The sequence below is a fragment of the Oncorhynchus keta genome, chromosome 14, assembly GCF_023373465.1.
Source record: "Oncorhynchus keta strain PuntledgeMale-10-30-2019 chromosome 14, Oket_V2, whole genome shotgun sequence".
NCBI lineage: Eukaryota > Metazoa > Chordata > Actinopteri > Salmoniformes > Salmonidae > Oncorhynchus > Oncorhynchus keta.
The window spans coordinates 58783677-58806251 of record NC_068434.1 but is presented as its reverse complement, the minus strand read 5'-3'; the positions used below and the strand labels follow the sequence as shown (position 1 = coordinate 58806251).

Below are 22575 nucleotides of genomic sequence, written 5' to 3'. Positions count from 1 at the left end.
GCCGCTCACGGTATTAGAGCCTGATTAGTTGTAAAACCGCCGATGTGGAACCCTTTCTAAAAATGCATATTCTCTGCTTGAGATCATCTTTAGTGGAGAAGCCGAGAACTGTTTTGTCTATGATGCCCACGTAATCAACGCAAGTGGATTTAGTTGACTTGATTTTACTTTAGTCCTTAGATGTCTTTATCAGTGGCTTATTTCATAATTGCAGCATCCGACTGAATAACTGGACAATCTCAAAAGCATGTTCATTGAAAAGACACATTGTGTGAGATTGGGGGGGGTGTGGGACCTCTAACGTCCGTACATCTGTGCCATAACATACTGATACTACTATATTACTTACTGTATACCAGGAGCATTGGGCCAGTAACCGAAAGGTTGCTGGATCGAATCCCCGAGCTGACAAGGGAAACATTTGTTGTTCTGCCCCAGTTATTAACCCACTGTTCCCCAGGCGCCGATGACGTGGATGTCGATTATAAGGCAGCCCCCCCCGCACCTCTCAGATTCAGAGGGGTTAAATGCGGAAGACACATTTCAGTTGAATGCATTCCGGTGTACAACTGAATGGGGTATCCCACTTTCCCTTCTTTTTCCCACACCATAAGAGAAACCTTGAATAATTACTCTATGGAATTCATTCACAGTATTTTGAACTAAATTGATTATAAATGCAGTTCCATACCCTGATACACAGAAGCCATAAGGAAGGATTATGGTAATGAATCCAGGGTTAGTTCAATATGTCTAGTTATTAGTTATACTGTACAACTTTATCAACTAGAAATAGTTCATCTCTGGGTAGCAGCTATAGTCATATTGTTGTAGCATAGCAGTCCTATATACAATGACTCAAAGATTCAGTCCATCTTTAGGTTGGTAGGCATGCCTGTTTTTAAGTGGCTTTTTCCAAGGGTACTCGACTGAAAACCAGCTAGGTTTAATATATGGATGCAGCAGACATGAAACCTGCACACAGGCACAAAAGGCCAGAGTGTTTGTACCCATTCAGAATGTGAAGTGGGCAATTTTTGTATATATTTTGTTTGCTTGGATCTCTGGAAGTTTTACCCAGTACATTTCAGTAAAGTTTCTGACTGGCCACCCGGAAAGCGAGTGCAGAAACATGGCGTGTCCTCACTCCACCATCTCATTCATGTTCATCTCTCATATGTTCTCCTTGTAGTTTAATACTGTGTATTTTAAACGTAAACACATATCTAGCGTAGTCTGGAATTAAGAGCAGACTATTATAGGCTTGTGCTCCTCTTTCCACTTCCCTCTATACTCGTGCTCCAGTTATCTAATCTACCCAGCATGCTTTGTGTTGATTTCCTTGTGGTTATAATGTCCATTTGAATATCTTTTTTTTTCTCTTTTCTTTTTTTTAACTTGCAGTCATCCAGTTTGGAATGGTGACCCTATTTGTGGCCTCCTTTCCCTTGGCACCACTCTTTGCTCTGCTCAACAACATCATCGAGATCCGTCTGGATGCTAAGAAGTTTGTCACAGAGGTCAGGAGGCCCATCGCAGTCAGAGCAAAAGACATTGGTACAGTAGGTTTCCATCTCCACACTTTAACAGCACTGGACTATTGATGCTCTAATAAAAGGAACATTTTTTACTTAATTGGAGAGTCCTAGACTTTACCCTACACAATAGATACCAAAATGAATTAGATTGCAGGAGTTTCCCATCTGAAAACACAGGTCCCTCATAAATGTTTTGGTCTTGTTTGTGTGATTACATAATTGAGTCAGACTTTGACCAACTACTGTGGCTATTTGGTTTGAATGCAGCACATTTTTAGCCTACAATAATGCAGTAAAATCTAATGATCCTTAAAAGCCCTTATTATATCCATTCAGTATATCAGTGGGATATCTATTTTATGTTAATGTTTTTCTGGTGGTGCACATTTATGGTGTGACCATTATACATTTTTTTTTAACCAATGAATCAACCATTGCATCTACCATTTTTAAAAATTAAAATAGGTACATGTTATGAAGCCTGCTTGTCTACCCAGTTATTGGTGTTTCGGGCACATCTTTATATCTTATTTGTTCTCTCAGGCATCTGGTATAATCTTCTGAGAGGGCTCAGCAAAGTAGCAGTCATTGTAAATGTAAGTGCATACCTTCACATGAACAAAAAACATCTTAGTGTTCATTATTTCCAGATCTGTCATCAAGATTATACAATGCTGACATTTTGTCATTTGCATTAGTGGACATTTGAAAATCATTTTGGTCATCACACCACACCCCTCTCCTCTGTCTGCTCTCTCTCCAGGCGTTTGTGATTTCCTTCACGTCAGACTTCATCCCTCGACTAGTCTACCAGTACATGTACAGCCCTGATGGCTCCATGCACGGCTTTGTCAACCATACTCTGTCCTACTTCAACGTCAGTGACTTCCAGCCTGGCACTGCCCCTCTGCAGCCTATGCACCTGGGGTATGAAGTGCAGATATGCAGGTAAGACAGTTAAAATATTATTGCCCTCCACGATGAAATCGGGAAGTGGACTATGAATCTGTCTCCGTGTGTGTCTACGTCACCACTGGCCCGATTCTTGACTTGGGAGAATGATGTCTTGCCATAGAGGTCTGGCATTTACAAAATTATACTGATTGGCCAGATGATGGTGGTGCTATAAGAAGCAATAGAAAATGACAACTTTGAAAGGTCACGCTCCTCACTCTGTTTGACATAATGTCATGAAATTCGCTACATAGGTCCCTCTCCTCACAAAGAACAAGTTTGCCTCAGCGACCCATAAGATCCACCATGATGGATTTTCCGCCATTTTGAATGTTGTGAAAAAAACTAAAAACGCTACTCTGGTACCGAAGTATCCATCTGCACGAAAGGTCTTCCAGACTAGTAATTAAAACAACATGGCCGCTATTGACCAAAGCTAATGGTAATTTACCATAGTAACCGGAGTCTTCGACTTGACCCTACACAATAGATACCAAATTGAATTAGATTGCAGGAGTTTCCCATCTGAAAACACAGGTCCCTCACAAATGTGTCGGTCTTTGTTTGTGTGATTACATAATTGAGTCACAGAATCTATGGTAACTTTTGTCATTTATACTTAAATAACTTTTATTTGTTATGTGTCCATGAGTTTATATTAGATAGATTATATGGTTCAAGAGAAAAATAGCCTAATTAATGAAAAAAGCATCTAACCAACAATGGCATTATTTTCAATAAACTCTGCAACTCTTCCAACTATTGACTTTTTTCACAACTTCCACCAGTTTGACGACAAAACATTGACAACAAATACACTACAAGACCAAAATGTCAAACATTTAATTCCAAGATCATGGGCATTAATATGGAGTTGGTCCCCCCTTTGCTGCTATAACAGCCTAGATGTTGGAAACATCCTAGATGTTGCTGGAGGCACTTGCTTCCATTCAGCCACAAGAGCATTAGTGAGGTCGGGCACTGGTGTTGGGCGATTAGGCCTGGCTCGCAGTTGGCGTTGCAATTCATCCCAAAGGTGTTCGATGGCATTGAGGTCAGGGCTCTGTGCAGGCCAGTCAATTTCTTCCATGCCGATCTCGACAAACCATTTCTGTATGGACCTCGCTTGTGAACGGGGGCATTGTCATGCTGAAACAGGAAAGGGGATTCCCCAAACTGTTGCCACAAAGTTAGAAGCACAGAATAGTCAAGAATGTCATTGTATGCTGTAGCGTTAAGGTTTCCCTTCACTAGAACTGAGGGAACTATCCCGACCAATGGAAAACAGCCCGAGTCCATTATACAGTTGGCACTATGCATTCTGACAGGTAGCGTTCTCCTGGCATCTGCCAAACGCAGATTTGTTTGTCAGACTGCCAAACCCAGATTTCTTTGTCAGACTGCCAGATGGTGAAGCGTGATTCATCACTCCAGAGAACGCTTTTCCACTGCTCCAGAGTTCAATGACGGTGAGCTTTACACCACTCCAGCTGATGCTTGGCATTGCACATGGTGATCTTAGGCTTGTCGGAAATGGAAACCCATTTAATGAAGCTCTGACGAACAGTTATTCTGCTGACATTGCTTACAGAGGCAGTTTGGAACTCAGTAGTGAGTGTTTCTACTGAGGACAAGCAACTTTTACTCATTACGAACTTTGGCGGTCCCGTTCTGTGAGCTTGAGTGGCCTACCACTTTGCGGCTGAGCCGTTGTTGCTCCTAGATGTTTCCACTTCACAATAACTGACCGGGGCCGCTCTAGCAGGGCATACATTTGACGAACTGACTTGTTGGAAAGGTGGCATCTTATGACGGTGCATGTTGAAAGTCACTGAGCTCTTCAGTAAGGCCATTCTACTGCCAATGTTTGTCTATGGCGATTGGATGGCTATGTGCTCGATTTTATACACCTGTTAGCAATGGGTATGACTGAAATAGCCGGATCCACTAATTTTAAGCGATGTCCACATATGGTCTCCACATACATACCAATGGTATTCACAAAATTGATGGTTTAGGATGTTTTACAGCTTTGACATTCTATATTATTTCATATATTTTACATGTAATAATCTGTCTTGTGATAGATTACATAAAATCCTTGAAAGAAACCAAAATTCTGGTTGTTTCGTTGTAAACTTCACAAGTTTCCAGTAATATATCATCCCTTTGCAACCATTCTCAAGACTCAACATATGCAATCATATCGACCACACAATGGCACTATAACGGGCACATGTTTTGTTACTTTCAGTATAGTCTAGGTTGAATTGGGAGAGGATATATGGACATGCCTGCTTCCCAATATTGATGACTTATGTCATTCAGGGAGAGTTGAGTGGGGACAAATGGATTGGGTTCAGTCAGTTCCATCAGTCATCCTAATGAGCCTTCTCCAACTAGCTAGTTTATTCTTGTGGCTAGAAGATTCAGTGAGGATTTAAAACGTGTCTACCTTAGTAGGGACTTGGGAGAGTGTTCAGAATCATTCTGTTTTTAGCAGAGTAATAGTTATTTTTTTCTCCCAAAATATAGATGTTAATGCTGTAGTTGTACATTGTGGGTGAAAATCACTCCAATGAATGTGTTTTAGCTGTCACACTGGCGTGATGATATTGGCTACACTATCGAGCTACTTCCCCCAGCAGTGCTCTGCAAGCGGGAGCGAAGGAAACGCTGCCCAATGATTTATATACACCGAACAAAAATCTAAATGCAACATGTAAACTGTTGGTCCCATGTTTTATGAGCTGAAATAAAAGATCCCAGAAATGTTCCAAAAGCACAAAAAGCTTATTTCGCTCAAATGTTGCAAAAATGTGTTTACATCCCTGTTCGTGACCATTTCTCCTTTGCCAAGATAATCCATCCACCTGACAGGTCTGGCATATGAAGAAGCTGATTAAACACCATGGTCATTACACAAGTGCACCTTGTGCTGGGGACAATAAAAGGCCACTCTAAAAATTAGCAGTTTTGTCACAACACAATGCCGCAGATGTCTCAAGTTTTGAAGGAGCGTGCAATTGGCATGCTGACTGCAGGAATGTCCATCAAAGCTGTTGCCTGATTTTTCAATGTTCATTTCTCTGTTATTTTAGATAATTTGTCAGTACGTCCAACTGGCCTCACAACCGCACAAATCAAATCAATCAATCAAATCAAATCAAATTGTATTTGTCACATACACATGGTTAGCAGATGTTAATGCGAGTGTAGCGAAATGCTTGTGCTTCTAGTTCCGACAATGCAGTGATAACCAACAAGTAATCTAACTAACAATTCCAAAACTACTGTCTTATACACAGTGTAAGGGGATAAAGAATATGTACATAAGGATATATGAATGAGTGATGGTACAGAGCAGCATACAGTAGATGGTATCGAGTACAGTATATACATACGAGATGAGTATGTAGACAAACACCATGTGTTACCGCGCTAGCCCAGAACCTCCACATCCAGCTTCTTCACCTGCAGGATTATCTGAGACCAGCTACCTGGACAGCTGACGAAACTGTGGGTTCACACCACTGAAGAATTTCTGCACAAACTGTCAGAAACCGTCTTAGGGAAATTAATTTGCATACTTGGAGTCCGCACAAGGGTTTTGACTTGACTGCAGTTCGGCGTCGTAACCGACTTCAGTGGGCAAATTATGAATCACAGTTTCAACAGTACCAGATGGCAGACAAGTGTGTATGGTGTTGTGTTGGCGAGCGGTTTGCTGATGTCAACGTTGTGAACAGTGTGTCCCATGGTGGCAGTGGGGTTATTGTATGGGCAGGCATAAGCTACGGACAACGAACACAATTGCATTTTTATCGATGGGATTTTGAATGCACAGAGATACCGTGATGAGATCCTGAGGCCCTTTGTTGTGCCATTCAGCCATCACCTCATGTTTCAGCATGATAATATACAGCCCGATGTCGTAAGGATCTGTACACAATTCCTGGAAGCTGAAAATGTCCCAGTTCTTCCATGGACTGCATACTCACCAGACGTGTCACCCATTGAGCACGTTTGGGATGTTCTGGACCGATGTTTACGACAGCGTGTTCCAGTTTCTGCCAATATCCAGCAACTTCACACAGCCATTGAAGAGAAGTGGGACAACATTCCACAGGCCACAATCAACTCTATGCGAAGGAGATGTGTCGCGCTGCATGAGGCACACTTTTTTTTTAAAGGTATATTTGACCAACAAATGCATATTTGTATTCCCAGTTGTGGAATCCATAGATTAGGGCCTAATGCATTTATTTCATGTTCCTTATGAACTGTAACTCAGTAAAATCTTTGAAATTGTTGCATGTTGCGTTTAAATTGTTTGTTCATTGCGTACACTAGATGACTGGCAGAGTGCGCTGTTTTGAAGCCACCGCACATTTGTCTGTCTTGGCGCTAACCCACCATTTGTAAAAAAAAAAATAATAATAATAAAATAAAAAATATATATATAAAAAAAAATGCGTACATTTAGTTTTTTCCATGTTTATGACATGACACCTTAATGCATACTTTAAAATTGTATTATGTGAGCTAAACAAAGTAGTTAACCAGAAGGGGGTTATGGTTCCCATTTGGGAACAAACCCTCCCCCGTTCAGCTGGAACGTGGCACAATGGAACGCAAAAATATTCTTAGAAATATTTAACCTCCACACATTAACAAGTCCAATAGCTCAAATGAAAGAAAAACACCTTGTTCATCTACCCAGCAAGTCAGACTTCTAAAATGTTTTACGGTGAAAACATAGCACATATTTATGTCAAACCACCACCAAAGACACAGCTAATTTGAATAGCAAAATTGAACAAAATATGCAATCAACAAACGCAGGATTAAAAGAAAAATAATGCACTAACCTTTTGAAAATCTTCATCAGATGACAGTAATAGAACATGTTACACAGTACATTTGTTTTTTTCAATAATATGCTATATATATCCATAAATCTCTGTTTACAATGACGCATTGTTCAAAGAATGCTACTCAAATGTCCGGAGAAATGACGATAGCTCCGGCAGATAACGTCAGATAACAAGCAATACACATCATAAACTTTGACTAAATATACATGTTCTACATATATATAGAAAGATACTCTTCTTCTTAATGCAATCGCTGTGTTACATTTATTTTTAACGTTACAGAATTCGTTCACTAGGCTATAATATGAGACGGCGCTCAGAGATTAGCATTATGTCTCCTGTATCAAATTTACCACATAAATATTCCCTTACCTTTGATGTTCTTCCATCATAAGACCTGGAAGGAATTATACTTACCAAAAACAGCGTTTAGTTTTGAAGTCTGTGTCTTTAGGTTATCAAACGTGACAAATTTCGGTTGAAATGCAGCCAAAATTAATATTTTTACTGTGCCTTGATTTCAAATAGGTGTTGCATTCGTGAGAATGTGCGTGAAGTCTATCATACTCGTTGGATGCGTTGTCATTTTATAGTAAATCATTTTGCCAATTCTACCCTCTCTCCAGATACAAAGACTACAGAGAGACACTATGGTCCAACACCCCCTATGACCTCTCCAAGGAGTTCTGGGCTATACTGGCTTGCCGGCTGGCCTTTGTCATTGTTTTTCAGGTCAGCCTACACAAAAACAAACCCAAGAGTCAGTTGAGGGTTCAATCTTTTTATGCTGAAAGTGTTTTATATCCTTTTGAATGACTGTTTTTGGAATTGTATTGAAGGAATTGTGAAAGAAATGCCTCGCTCCGTACCGTCTGTTTTCCCTTCTAGAATGTGGTGATGCTGATGAGCGACTTTGTTGACTGGCTGATCCCAGACATCCCCAAGGACATCAGTCTGCAGATCCACAAGGAGAAGATCCTCATGGTGGAGCTCTTCATGAAGGAGGAAGAGGGCAAGAAGCTCCTCCGAGACAACCACACCAACCAAAGTCCTTTTCAGCCCCGCTCTCGCCCTGCCTCGCATGCACCTTCTAAATGCTAGTGCCCTAGGGGGCGGCTCCATCTGTCCGTTCATCTAGTCTGTTCAAAAACCTTCAGCCCCTATGTCTGGACTTGCACACTTCACACACACACAGCGGCCTACTCAAGAAACGAGGGAGGCATTTATTGGCAGGCTTCTGCATCTGCACCCCTTCTGACTTGTAGCAAGTCATTGCCCATCTTTTTGGTGAACCAGGTATCAGGCAGAAGGCTCAGTGTTTTTTATAGTACAATGCAGGAAAACATGTAGATCTTTTTTGAATATGCAATTTTGCTAGCTAATGTTTTTATTTTGTAACTTTTGCCTTTTTACGACGCTGAGATCAGGTAAAGGAGCTTGCCATTCTGCCTGTTTACCATGCCAATTTGCCCTTATGTCATGTTTTTTTATGTCCTGTTAGTTATGAATTAGTATAATAACAATGTTTCCATCCAATTGTACAGATTTTCTTGCAAATTTTCCCACCAGAGAAGTTTCCATCAAATTGACATGTTGCCGATAAAAGTATGTCCATGATGACGTAGTACACATAAAAATACAGTTTGCAGTTAAATTCCCACTTATCTAATACAAAAATAGCCTACAAGTTAAAGGTTTCCATCACATTTTCAAATTTACTGATGGTTTTCTCACAAAAAAATATTACGTTATATAGCGTGTGCCCACTCTGGTATTGGCAAGTGCGCTCTAGCCAATGTATCTGCGCGCTGTTGGCTAGTGTGCATATAGCCTACATGATGATGACATTATGGACAAAAGAGCGAGATTATTTTATTTTGTCAAATAGCAGCCAAGCATCGATGATCATATCACAAGAATAAGATCCTCGATACTTATTGGAAAGCAGCATCAAACTCATCACCTATTACTTTCACCACCATGTGAAGTTCATCATAATGGATAGAAACTGCTTGCTTTTCCGACGATTCGTAGTGGCAGGACCACACCTCATCGCGTCACTCCCAAATGAACAACGATATGATGGTTATTCCACCGATATCTCGTATAATTAATTTTACCTACACAAAAATAACCCACCTTGTCGATATTTGCAAAGTTTACTAAACATTTTACTGTTTCCATCAGACCTGTCACATTTTTTACACTGACATGTACTTTACTAGCATAAAAAGGTTGGATGGAAACCTGGTTACAGAAAATGTATAATAGCCATGTTGTGAATAAAATTCTAGCAATGCTCTGTCAAACATTTTGAAGGGGTCAATGGCCTCCATTTTTGTTTCATAAGCACAAATTTAGGAGTTTTTATTTTCTGATTAACACAAATTTGACTGGATCCCATGCACAGACAACTATTTCAAGGAGAGGAAGAATGTATTTTGTATATTGTTTGTAAGTAAACTATACTTTTTAATGCATATCCAATACACAGTCAATATTGAATCCTATTAATATACAGTCTACAAAACATGAGGAACACTGTCCTAATATTGAGTCGCACCCTCTTTATCCCTTTAGAACAGCCTCAATTAATCACGGTATGTATTCTACAAAGTGTTGAAAGCGTTCCACAGGGTTGCCTGCCCATGTTGACTCCAATGCTTCCCACAGTTGTGTCAAAAAGGCTGGATGTCCTTTGGGTGGTGAACCGTTCTTAATTCACACAGGAAACTGTTGTGTAAAAAAACAAAAACAGCAGCGTTGCAGTTCTTGACACTCAAACCAGTGCGCCCGGCACTTACTACCATACCCCGTTCAAAGGCACTTTAAATCTATTGTTCTGCTCGTTCACCTTCTGAATGGCACATAAACAATCCATGTTTCAAGGATTAAAAATGGTTCTTTAACCTGTCTACTCCCATTCATCTACACTGATTTAAGTGGATTTCACAGGTGACATCAATCTTTCACCCGGTTTCACCTGGTCAGTCTGTGGAAAGAGCAGGTGTTCCTAATGTTTTGTACACTCAATGTATATGATTTGTAAAACAGGATCAACTTTTTAAAAATTAAAAAATCTTAACCCAAGTTAAACATCATTAAAAGCCTTTTTAAAACCGCATGATCAAATGAAGCACAAAAACAGACGAAAATATATATTTTTAAATTCTATCCTTCGTGGTACCATGTCCCTGTTCCCTGTTTTGCTTGTTTGTGACCACTGTTTTTTTTATACAGTATGATCTGTAAATCTGTGTTTAGGAATGTGACTGACCTTTGATTTAAACCCTTTTTTGTGCCATAAGACTTCTGATCAAACAGGTGTTTTAAAAAAAAGTTTAAAAAATGTTTTACTTCACTTCAATGGAATGACATGGAACCTGCCCCCAGACTGTTGGAATGAATTACATTATTCACCATTATGATATTTTATTTTCAATGATCTGTACAATATTTAACTGTCTTAAACTTCTGTTTTGTGTGTCTGCGGTATTGAAATGTATCAACATCGACCTCTTGCAATATAATATGTTTGGAATATTACATTACGCCTGGATCCATACCCAGGTGTTTGATACTGATTTATATAAGAGGTCTTTCATTTTGCTTATAGAAAGAACTCTGACCATTAACATAGTCTAAAATGTATTTGTTAGGACACTGCAGAATATTGCATTACCTCATATTGTAATTTCTGATGCAAGGACATGTTCTTGTTTGTTTTTTCAACTACTAATCGACTTAATATGGTTTGTTCATTGTACGACTTATAGGCCGACGCTGAATGGCAGCCGCAATACCTTGTTTTAGATTCGAGTGGCATCTTATTCCCAACTGATCCTTAGGTATTTCAGTCCTTGATATTCCTCTTGATATAGATTTAACTGGAGCAGTGGAGAACATCTTGGTGTATTAAATATTTACCTGAATTGTACAGCAACATTACAACTATATTTGATTAGGATAGTACTACATTTATTTCAGTTGTGATTTTATTTTATTTTAATTTTGACAGCAGGGCTTATATTTACACTAGAGGTCTGTCAGGCTAAAGTTAAACATTTTGGATGTTTGAATTCCAATAAAAGAATACAAGTTATGAGAAGTGTACAGTATATGTATGTGTGTCATGTGTTCTTTATATAATTGATGCCTCACGTTAGCAATACAATGTTTTCACCCTGAACATGGAACAAAAGCGCCACTAGTGTTAATCAAAAGTGAAACATTGGCAAGGGCTGTCGTGTGTGTGTGTAGCGAGGAGGGGGTGAGCAGAGGGCCTATGGGGATGTGACAGGCCAGAAGAGAATGGGGTGGGGACGTGAGAAGGTGTGAGGAGAGATATAGAGAGAATCAGTTTTATTTGTATATAAGAATATATACACATAGTTCAAAGGATCCAGTGAGTGGAAGGGTGGGGGCTTGGGTATATATCCCAGATTGTAATGTTGGAGTATGTAAGCGGTTAACTGATTGCGTCAGTGTATACGGTAGAGATTATGGCCATGATTGTAGGTTTGAGATGGGTGGAGGAGGTGAAACCACACAGTGGTGGTCCACTCTGATTCAGCTGCAGTGTTGAGTAGTGTGAAGAAGTGCAAGTTGAATTTGGGAGACTTGTTTGTGGAGATGGTGCTGTCAATGGGATTGGAGAGGATGGGAGTGGTGGTCATCTTTTGTTGTGTTCCCAGCCATGTGGGGGTGGAGGGTAATGAGAAGGCCGATGTGGTGGCTAAGAGTGCTGTGAGGAGAGGGGGTAGGAATTCAGGCCCCGCAGAGAAATCAAATCCTTGATCCGGGAAAAAGGGCTCGATCTTTGTCAAAGGGAGTGCGATGCTAGTAGTAGAGGGAGGCAATTTTATGGCATGCATTGGTCGGTAAAGGAAGAGGTGGGGAGTATGGGATGTAGGAGAGATGAAGTTGTGTGGAGTAGACTACGATTTGGGCACACAGGTTTGAATGCCACCTTGTGGATGATAGGGAGACATGAAACGGGTATGTGTGATGAGTGTTTACCAGAATGAGGTAGACAGAGAGGTTGTGTGACAGTGTCTATGGGTCTATTTCACTTTCTTAGAGGAACGGGACCAATGAAGAAAAGGTAATGTAGTTTTGCCGTGCCTGGCCTCCCAATCCAGTACAGTAGGTGGCGATGTATACGTCTTGAAAGTTGAATGCGATCCGCCAACCCAATCCCAAAGAAGACGGGCTGTCGCGTGTGAGGAAGTTACTTGGTTCCACTACAGCCAAGATGAGCGCATTTAACAGCTTTTTGCTGAAGATTTCAGGCGAACTTGTTGGTGATCAATTGGAGAAAATGAAGTTCCTTTGTATAAAAGAAATAGGGAAAGGTCGCCTCGAGAAGATGACCAGTGGTTTACAACTTTTCACGGGTTTAATGGAAAGAAATAAACTTGGACCTGACAACACGGTATTTCTAGTTTCGCTTTTGAAAGACATTGGTCGCCTAGATCTTGCAGACAACATTACCAACTGTGAAAGTCAATATGCTGGATCATCGAATTATCTTTCTAACGATGAGGAGCAAGGTAAATTAAGTGGTTATCCCCACTCCCGAATATTGATGGCAAAATGTTGACAAAGCATAGGCCATTTTTTTCTTGGGCTGTGACGCCTGTTTCAATAGTTAAAAGGGAGGTGTTGCTGAGTCATTCCACAGAGGGAAGTGCCCTATATCTTGTTGAATGTAAGAATATTTCAGAGAACATGACTTCATGTTATTTGGGGAACCCTGTCACAATTGCTATGAAAGATATTAGGCTACATTGTCACTATCTTTCTGACATGATCTCCCATACAGTAAATGTTTGCCAGTGTAAATAGAATATTTCCTCTGAGGGCAAATATAAAATCCAACTGTATGCCTCAGATAATGTATAGCCTACTGTATATAGTGCAGTGTGTTGGAAATATGACTTTTGTAGGAGACTTATTTACATTCCATGGCATCTTCTCTCTTCCCAGCAAAGCTTGACATTGCAACCAAAGTGATCACTGACAACCTTGGAAGGAGGTGGCGAGCATATGGCCGTAAACTTGGCCTGCCAGAGGCCAAACTGGATCATATCGCACAGAAGCACCCTAATGACCTGGAGGAGCAAGTGGTGGAGCTTTTGAAGGAATGGCAGAAAATGCAGAAATCTGATGCCAAAACAGACACTTTGATTAAGGCCCTTCGCTCCTGTGATCAGAACTACACTGCTGATCTGATACAGGCAGAACTTGAAAAACTTAAAGCCAATGGTAGACAGTGAAAGTGTGACAAACATTCATCTCTTCTCAGGCCTCTTATGTTGTTTACTCAATGGATTATTTATTCATTGCTTTCCCAGTGATGTTGGTACTTTTATAAGAGTCAGTAAATCACCACAATTTGTTTGCAATATTGGTATACCAGTATTCTCATGGACCAGTGTAGTTTTATACAGAGTTGCCAAGTGCACTCTGGGTACATACATTCCTGCTACGTACTGTAAGGGAATTTGGGAGAAACTTGATTGAACTATGGATATTATGAAATTGTATAGATAACGTGCATTCAAGTTTGATATGGATGTATCCACTGTTGAGATTAGTACAATTTTGTTGAAAGAAGTCTTTCCCTCAAGCTGGTAAAAAATGATTGTCTACTTGTGTAATACTTGTTTAAAGCATTAGAATACTTATATTTGGAGAACTGTATTGAAAGGAAGGATCAATACAGATTAAGCTTTTGATTTCAGTTGATCAGATGTTTATTGTGATTTATTAGAGGTTGCAGTCTTGATGTTTTGAGGCAAATTACATTCTAACAGTTCTACCACTAGAGGTCACTCTACTCCTTCAGCGGAATGATCTTGAGTCCATCGGAAGTGAGACCACAGGTATCCAACTGTTTCTGTTGGGGGGAAAATTATAATTGTGTTGATTATTTAATCATACACATAAAGCTATGTCCATTGTAATATATCCTCCCACCATCAATGTCACAATTCTCACAGTTATTAAGCTCTAGATATATTCAAGCTATATTAGCTCTGGGGAAAAGGCATCCAGGAGGTTGTAATGAGGATGTATGATCCATTCTAGCAGCCTTGGCCTAGATTGAATCATCCAAACCCAAGTACAGTAAGTTGTTCAGTGTGACAGTACTCACAGCAGCCATACAACCTGTTCAGCCTGTCGATGTCGTTCTTGCTCATCTGAGTGGCCTCGCCGAAAGACACGTTGCTGTCGGGGATGGGCTCCATGGTGGGGCGGTTGTTCTTGGAGAAGGCGTACCTGTAACCACACCAAATCACAATGCAACACAATTTAGGCCTACTCAACATTGTCACTGCTGAAGGTACAATATAGCTTGGGCTGAATGAAAGCTCACAGGGATGGATGGTGTATTAGCACTTGCAATACAATAGGTGTCCACAACAGACATATTTGTAATGATTATAAAAGACATCATAGCTGACCTGTGGTACTGCATGACAGAGTTGTAGTCATAGGATGTTCCCTGGTTCAGGGTGGCAATCTTTTCGAATGCGTACTTATACTCTGGAAAAACACAAGACAAAATGTTCAAAGTTGATAGGCTGTGTTTCAATCTACTTCATGAGCAAGGTCAGTAAGGGGATTTGATTAAGATGGCCCTGGTGCCCAGGTCTAAAGTGATTGCATTCATTTTGGAAACGGGCTGCCTCTACTCTGGCCAATGGCGTTTTGGGCTCAAATCAAAAGTCAAGCATGTTAAGCACGTGGAGTAATGTAGGATTCTGTGTTTTAACATGCAAATGTGATTGCTTTCAGTAAAAACGTTTTGGGCTCTATTCAGTCCGTATTGCGGAAGTTCAGCATTACAGGATCATTTAAATGTAAAGGCAATATTCCTGTGTTAGTGGAGACTGGATTCACATATGTCGGCTCAATCGGAAATTACCATGTCATTTCTATCAATCAATCTATTATGCTTCAGCTACACAGATTGAATAGAGGCCAAGATCTGCCTTCCCAATGAAAAGTAGTTTGACAAGTCAAACATATATTTGATAGAAAAGAGACGTAGGCCTATGTTTCTGAACGATGCATCATGCTGCCTTGTTGACAATAAGTCAAGAGGCTCAGGTTATGGTTAGATTTCAGCAGGTCACGCCTCCCCACAGATTATCCATTATATTGACCAGATAGGCTACTCCATTGGCCACTCGTAACTCTAGCTACGCTAGGGATTTGAGGTTAGGGTTAAGGCTAAATTCAGGAGTTAGATTAAAGGGTTAAGGTTAGGAAAAGGGTTAGCTAAAAGGGTTAAGATTAGGGAACGGGGTAGCTAACATGCTAAGAAGTTGCAAATTAGCTAAATATAAGTAAGTAGTTGAAAAGTTGTTAAAATGCTAAAGTTGTCCGTGAGGAGATTCAAACATGCAACCTTTGGGTTGCTAGACGTTCGCGTTACACACCCACCCCATCCACCCGACCAAACACCCTCTTTTCGTTTTTGCATTAAGTACCTTCTATCTTATGTAACCATACCAAACACAACATATCATACTAATTTGAGTGTCCCTGATTTGCATTCACTATGTTATGCCTAGTCTATGAGACCAAGCTGCCATTCTAGCCAATGAGAAGGCAGATACAAGTGTGACAACAGAGACAACTCTGATATAAAGTGTTTTTTCTCAAAGTTGCCAGGATGTCATGTGTCCCTACATATATCATTAACACTAATAACAACCTAAACATTACACAACTTCTATTTGATCAAATAAGCCACGCATAGCAAATAAGAAATTACATTTTTTGTTAACCAAATTCGACACTCATTGACCTCCATACAAGAACTCGCCACATGCAGGAGAAGACTCTTCTCTTCCTCTCTGGCCTCCCCAAACGGCTTCATCCAGTAACGTGACTGGCCATAGCCTGGTGCAACCCGGGCTAGCTTAATTGAATCCCCTCATTTGTAGAAAAGGCCATTCCTTTCAGCCAATCAGCATGTCTGAATGGAAATTTGGACTCTGGCCCATCCCACTGTAGGTCAGAGTGGTTATCTTGTCAGCAGATAAAGAGGGAAGTGGCAAAAAAGGATCAATGTTGTTGATGAAGATAAGTAGTCTAATAATCCCTCGTTTCTTTTTGGAGTATGTTTCATCAGCAATTAAGTGTTTTTGGGATCCCCAGCCACCAAAGCAGTACAGAAACGCCAAGTCGAGGTCCAAAAGGCTTCTGAACAGCTTCTACCCCCAAGCAATAAGACTGCTGCACAGCCAATCAAATGGCTACCTGGACTATTTGCATTGACTCCCACCCCCCATTTTTTTTACACTGCTGCTACTCACTGTTCATTATCTATTATGCATGCATAGTCACTTTACCCCTACCTACATGTACAGTACCAGTAAAATGATTGGACACTACTCATTCAAGGAGTTTTCTTTATTTTTACTATTTTATACATTGTAGAATAATAGTGAAGACATCAACACTATGAAATAAAACATATGGAAACATGTAGTGACCCAAAAAAAGTGTTAAACAAATCAAAATACATGTTATATTTTAGATTCTTCAAAGTAGCCACCCTTTGCCTTGATGACAGCTTTGCACGCTCTTTGCATTCATCTCAACCAGCTTCATGATAAATGCTTTTCCAACAGTCTTGAAGGAGTTCCCACATATGCTGAGCACTTGTTGGCTGCTTTTCCTTCACTCTGCGGTCCAACTCATCCCAAACCATCTCAATTGGGTTAAGGTCGGGTGATTGTGGAGGCCAGGTACAGCAAAGTATTGAGATAAACTTTTGTTATTGACCAAATACTTTTTTTCCACCATAATTTGCAAATAAATTCATTAAAAATCCTACAATGTGATTTTCTGGATTTTTTTTCTCATTTTGTCTGTCATAGTTGAAGTGTACCTATGATGAAAATTACAGGCCTCTCTCATCTTTTTAAGTGGGAGAACTTGCACAATTGGTGGCTGACTAAATACTTTTTTGCCCCACTGTACATATGTACATGAATGTATAGTTAAACTGACTGTGCATATATGATAAACAGAGTAGCAGCAGCATAAAAGAGGGGTTGTGGGGGGGGCACACAATGCAAATAGTCTGGGTAGCCATTTGATTACCTGTTCAGGAGTCTAATGGCTTGGGGGTAAAAACTGTTGAGAAGCCTTTTTTCCCTAGACTTGGCACACTGGTACTGCTTCCCATGCGGTAGTAGAGAGAACAGTCTATGACTGGGGTGGCTTGGGTCAATTTGTCTTCCTCTGACACCGCCAGTGTAGAGGTCCTGGTTGGCAGGCAGCTTAGCCCCAGTGATGTACTCGGTCCTCCTTTTCCTGTAGTCCACAATCATCTCCTTAGTCTTGGTTACGTTGAGGGATAGGTTGTTATTCTGGCACCACCCGGCCAGGTCTCTAACCAACCTCCCTATAGGCTGTCTCGTCGTTGTAGGTGATCAGTCCTACTGTTGTGTCATCTGCAAACTTAATGATGGTGTTGGAGTCGTGCCTGGCCATGCAGTCGTGGGTGAACAGGGAGTACAGGAGGGGACTGAGCACGCACACATCAAACTTATATATTGCAGTAGAGGTAACTTCCTTTCCTGTGGCGGTCCTCATGAGAGCTTGTTTCATCATAGTGCTTAATGGTTTTTCGTCTGCACTTGAAGAAGCTTTCAAAGTTCTTGAAATTTTCCCGGATTGACTGACCTTGATGTCTTAAAGTAATGATGGACTGATGTTTCTCTTTGCTTATTTGAGCTGTTCTTGCCATATTATGGACTTGATCTTTTACCAAATAGGGCTATCTTCTGTATACCACCCCTACCTTGTCACAACACAACAGATTGGCTCAAATGCATCAAGAAGGAAAGAAATTCCACAACTGAACTTTTAACAAGGCACACCTGTTAATTGAAATGCATTCCAGGTGACTACCTCATGAAACTGGTTGAAAGAATGCCAAGAGTGTACCAAGCTGTCATCAACGCAAAGGGCGGCTACTTTGAAGAATCTAATTTGTCTTGATCTTGATTTGTTTAACACTTTTTTAGTTACTAAATCATTTCATATGTGTTATTTAATAGTTTTGATGTCTTGACTTATATTCTACAATGTATAAAATAATAAAAGAAAGAAAAACCCTTGAATGAGTAGGTGTGTCCAAACTTTTGACTGGTACTGTGATTGATTCCTCAACTCCTTGACTCCCATTTCTGAGTGTCAAGATTCGATTCTGCTAGGAATCGACTCTTGAGATTCAGCATTTTTAAAAGGGAGGAGACTGATTAGTTGCAGTACTTCTGAGGGGTACACTATAGGCTGGTTGGTCACCAGGCAGACAGTCAGAACCGCTCACTGGGCCTATCATCAATAAAAAGCTGTATCTCGCAATGGAATGCTGTATCTTGCAATTTCTTGGCTTGCAACTTCTCGCAACTTCAATAAAGCAGGGCCTCAATCATCATCAATGAATAGGCTAGGATATTCTACATGCAACAGACCGAAGACTGAACACTCGCTCCCATCATGAGAGAGAGAGATATGACATGGTTCACATATCTGCACATATGTGACATCGGATGCAATTTTCGGGTCCCACGTTTGGCTCCTGAGTGCTACTTTAAGAACTGAACTCTTAGAAAAAAGGGTTCTTCCGCTATCCCCATTGGAGAACCCTTTTTGGTTCCAGGAAGAACACTTTTTGTTCCCGGTAGAACTCTTTTGGGTTCTCTGTGGAAAGTGTTCTACGTGGAACTCAAAAGGGTTCTGCCTGGAACCAAAAAATATTCTTCAAAGGGTTCTCCTATGGGGACAGCCAAAGAACCCTTTTAGATTCTAAATTGCACCTTTTTTCCTAAGAGTGTACCGGCTAAAAACTATACAATAGTACCTTCATCAATAAGTGCATCGATGATGTCATCCCTACAGTGACTGTACGTACCCCAACCAGAAGCCATGCATTACAGGCAAAATTCGCACTGAGCTAATGGGTAGACCTGCCACTCTCAAGGTGCGGACGCTAATAGGATATCCCGCTTTGCCCTCTGACGAACGATCAAACAGGCAAAGCTTCAATACAGGACTAAGATTGAATCCTACAACACCAGCTCTGACGCTCGTCAGATGTAGCAGGGCTTGCAAACTATTACAGACTACTAAGGGAGGCCCAGCCGCGAGATACCCAGTTGAGCTAAATTACTTCTATGCGCGCTTTGAGGCAAGTAACACTGAAGCATGCATGAGAGTATCAGCTGTTCCAGATGACTGTGTGATCACGCTCTCCATAGCCGATATGAGTAAGAGCTTTAAACAGGTAAACATTCACAAGGTTGCGGTGCCAGAGGGATTACCAGGATTTGTACTCGGAGCATGCGCTGACCAACTGGCAAGTGTCTTCACTGACATTTTCTGTAATACCTATGTATTATGTATACCTATGTAATACTATGTTTCAAACAGACCACCATAGTCCCTGTGCCCATGAACACCAAGGTAACCTGCCTATATGACTACCGACTCATATCACTCACGTCTGTAGCCATGAAGTGCTTTGAAAGGCTGGTCATGGGAAAGGCCTGATCACAGACAGCGAAAGACTGTTCATTTGAAACGCTTGATCACAGATAATGATGAGACAGCCTATAAGGAGAAGGTCAGAGACCTGGCAGTGTGGTGACACGGCTTCAGCAGCTACCTGTGTACTAAACAGAAATGAACAACAACTGTAATATCATCTATAGGCCTCAAATTTGGAGTCTATAGATTACACTAATGTTACAGCTGGACAAACAAAAAGCAAAAGCAGGCATACTGACAAGTCATGTGCAACCCCAATGAAGTCACACATTGAAAACCCCAGTGTCTATTGTTAGTGAGATAGAGGCACTCCATTTCTTATCATTAGAAATGAATGTCAGTGAAAGGGAAACAGAATAAAGGCATGGAATCAAACCATCAATGATGTTCTCCCAGACGACACGGATGTGGTTGTCACGGTCGCTGCGGGTCTGCTCATGGTTAAAGCCCAGGGCGTGGAGGAGCTCATGCTGTACGGTGCTGTGGTACAGGCAGCCCTGACGGGCCAGGGACACAGTCTGGGCATTACCCCGACGGCCAACATAAGAGTAGCACCTGGGAAGAAGAGCAGAGGAGGGTCAAGGTGCCCCAATCCAATGCCAGAAATAGGGCATTCCCTAATCATCTAGTTTATTGTAAAGGTTTTAGGAAACCTCAGGGTAATGGGTTCATAAGAGATGAATGGTGGTGGGGATCACCTGACAGTGCAGGTTTGCAAAACCAATAATTGTATGGATTATGATCTTCAAAGGGAAATTCAATTAACTATGTGTTGATGTGACATTATAATTGTTTAAGGATGTTATTGAAATTCTAGTGCTGATGATATAAGGCAGCGGAGGATCAAGGCAGACCATTAAATCCAATGTCAGAAAATATCCTAATTATGTATGTAGTCAGTTCTGTAATGCTGCGTTCATAAGCAAGTGGGAGGTGGGAATTTACCAGTTGTGAGGTCATGAATACCAGTTGGATGCATTTACAGGCGTTGAACTCGTTGAGAAACCCTGATTGGCTAATGGCCAACAACTTGTGTAAACCATAAACTAAAAGTGCAGCTATCGTGCTTGTAAACTGATTATAGTTTTCAAAAACCATATTCATAGATTGCTTTTTATAAATAAGGTTTTTGTCGTCCCCACTTCCCACTTGGTTATCAACGCAGCATAACGTTCAGAAAACTTCAGGCTAATGAAAGATAAAGGTAAATCATGAAGGATAAAGGAAACGGGCAGGTTTGCAAAAACAATTATTGTATGGATGATATTCAAAGCGAAATTCAATGAATAATGTGTTGATGTAATATTCTAATTGTTTAATAATGTTATTTAAATGCAGGCTCACCCGCTGCGATTCTCAATGCTGAGGTAGTCCCTCTCATTCTGGCGCTGGAAGAAGCGGATGCAGGTGGTTTCGGCGAAGGAGTCAAGACCACGCAGGATGATGGCTACTTCGCGAGATGCTGTTGTAGAGATCAAATGAACAACAACCGATAGTGAAAGTGTTGCATCGGCTTGTGCAATATCTCAACATATGAAATGAAATGTACACGAAAGTGAACACTTACAGAAGTGGTTGGCAATGACGTAGGGCACCCAGATGTTTCCGTCACTGTACTTTTGCCACAGACATCCGCGGGCGGTGCAGGGGTCAGCGTTCTTCTCCGAGGGCATGGCAATGTCTCCCATCAGAGTAGGCTCATCGGCTTCGGGGGCTTGAGTAAAGAACACGTAGAACAGGTTACTCTGGGGGCTAGTAAAAAAAAAGAAGCTCTTTAATCCTTGAGCATTGAACATAGTGCCAACTTACTGAGATCTCTGTTGGCTCTGGCCAGCAGCTCACCAACAGAGAGCTCAGCCGAAGTGTCTTCCTCAGCAACATTCTCTGTAAAAAAAAAGAACATTGGATCCGTTAAGTCTGCTAAATCATGACATGACATTGTTAATATTTGTCATATGGTTGGAAATGTGTGATAGTGCCAAAATAGTTTTAGCTCATCTCACCTTTAGACTTCGGGGAACAACATGAAATAAGACAGACAATGACAAAGTAGAATACAAATGAAATGAATGTAAAGTGTATGAACTTTATAAAGAACACACAGCATGAATATATTTATTGTGTGAAGTCTTTTTTTAAGGTCACAGCAGGGATGGACAAAAATGACAGAATACAATTACAAAATACCCTAAAGACCAAATAAATTACAACAAACATTTGCATTATTTTAGCAAGTAGCCCCTTAATGGTTACAGAAATGTTTTATTTGCTATGACTGTGATTGCGTTTTTTTTTTATCTGCCTTAGTTCAATCCACTACCTGTAAGTCGCTCTGCATAAGAGTGTCCGCTAAATAATTGTAAATGTAATGTAAATATAAATGTAAATGTACACATTAACAACTGAAAATCAAACCGTATTTGTATTGGCCTTGTTTCAGGGCAAAGCTCATAAGAATAATACTAGGTATGCTTTGCAAGTGTTCATTTCTACATCAACATGAACATTTTGGCCATTTAACAGACATCCCACAATATAGTGCCATCCAAGCAAACCAAAACTGGCTCTGTGCAAGTTCTCATAAAGCAAACACTGTCCAGTTGTGCTGATAATTATAGAATGCTTGT

General features: G+C 40.7%; 3 protein-coding genes across 9 annotated transcripts in view; 2 read left to right on the top strand and 1 right to left on the bottom strand.

The window, feature by feature from the left end:
* Window positions 1–9682, top strand: part of ano1a (anoctamin 1, calcium activated chloride channel a) — a 41234-nt gene extending 31552 nt beyond the window's left edge. For 6 of the 7 annotated variants that reach the window (XM_052462025.1, XM_052462024.1, XM_052462023.1 and 3 more), the window contains 5 exons: window positions 1405–1557; window positions 2082–2134; window positions 2302–2486; window positions 7996–8101; window positions 8258–9682. In XM_052462025.1, the coding sequence (XP_052317985.1) occupies window positions 1405–1557; window positions 2082–2134; window positions 2302–2486; window positions 7996–8101; window positions 8258–8470 (710 nt within the window). In that variant the 3' untranslated portion in view covers window positions 8471–9682. Of the gene's footprint in view, window positions 1–1404; window positions 1563–2081; window positions 2135–2301; window positions 2487–7995; window positions 8102–8257 lie in introns of those variants that run through there. The other variant, XM_052462028.1, reaches the window with a different exon arrangement.
* Window positions 9683–12594: 2912 nt separating this feature from the next.
* On the top strand, window positions 12595–14119 carry fadd (Fas (tnfrsf6)-associated via death domain). The gene is made up of 2 exons (XM_035786709.2): window positions 12595–12921; window positions 13358–14119. The coding sequence occupies exons 1-2, from the start codon at window positions 12624–12626 to the stop codon at window positions 13645–13647; spliced, it is 588 nt and encodes a 195-aa protein (XP_035642602.1). The 5' UTR covers window positions 12595–12623; the 3' UTR covers window positions 13648–14119.
* LOC118393703 (high choriolytic enzyme 1-like) lies at window positions 14104–21926 on the bottom strand. Its single transcript, XM_035786708.2, has 7 exons — window positions 21758–21926; window positions 21516–21662; window positions 21293–21410; window positions 20325–20503; window positions 14839–14920; window positions 14529–14653; window positions 14104–14270 (listed from the first exon to the last, which is right to left on the bottom strand). Coding segments are annotated over exons 1-7 (783 nt in total). The 5' UTR covers window positions 21888–21926; the 3' UTR covers window positions 14104–14268.
* Between the last annotated feature and the right edge of the window lie 649 nt (window positions 21927–22575).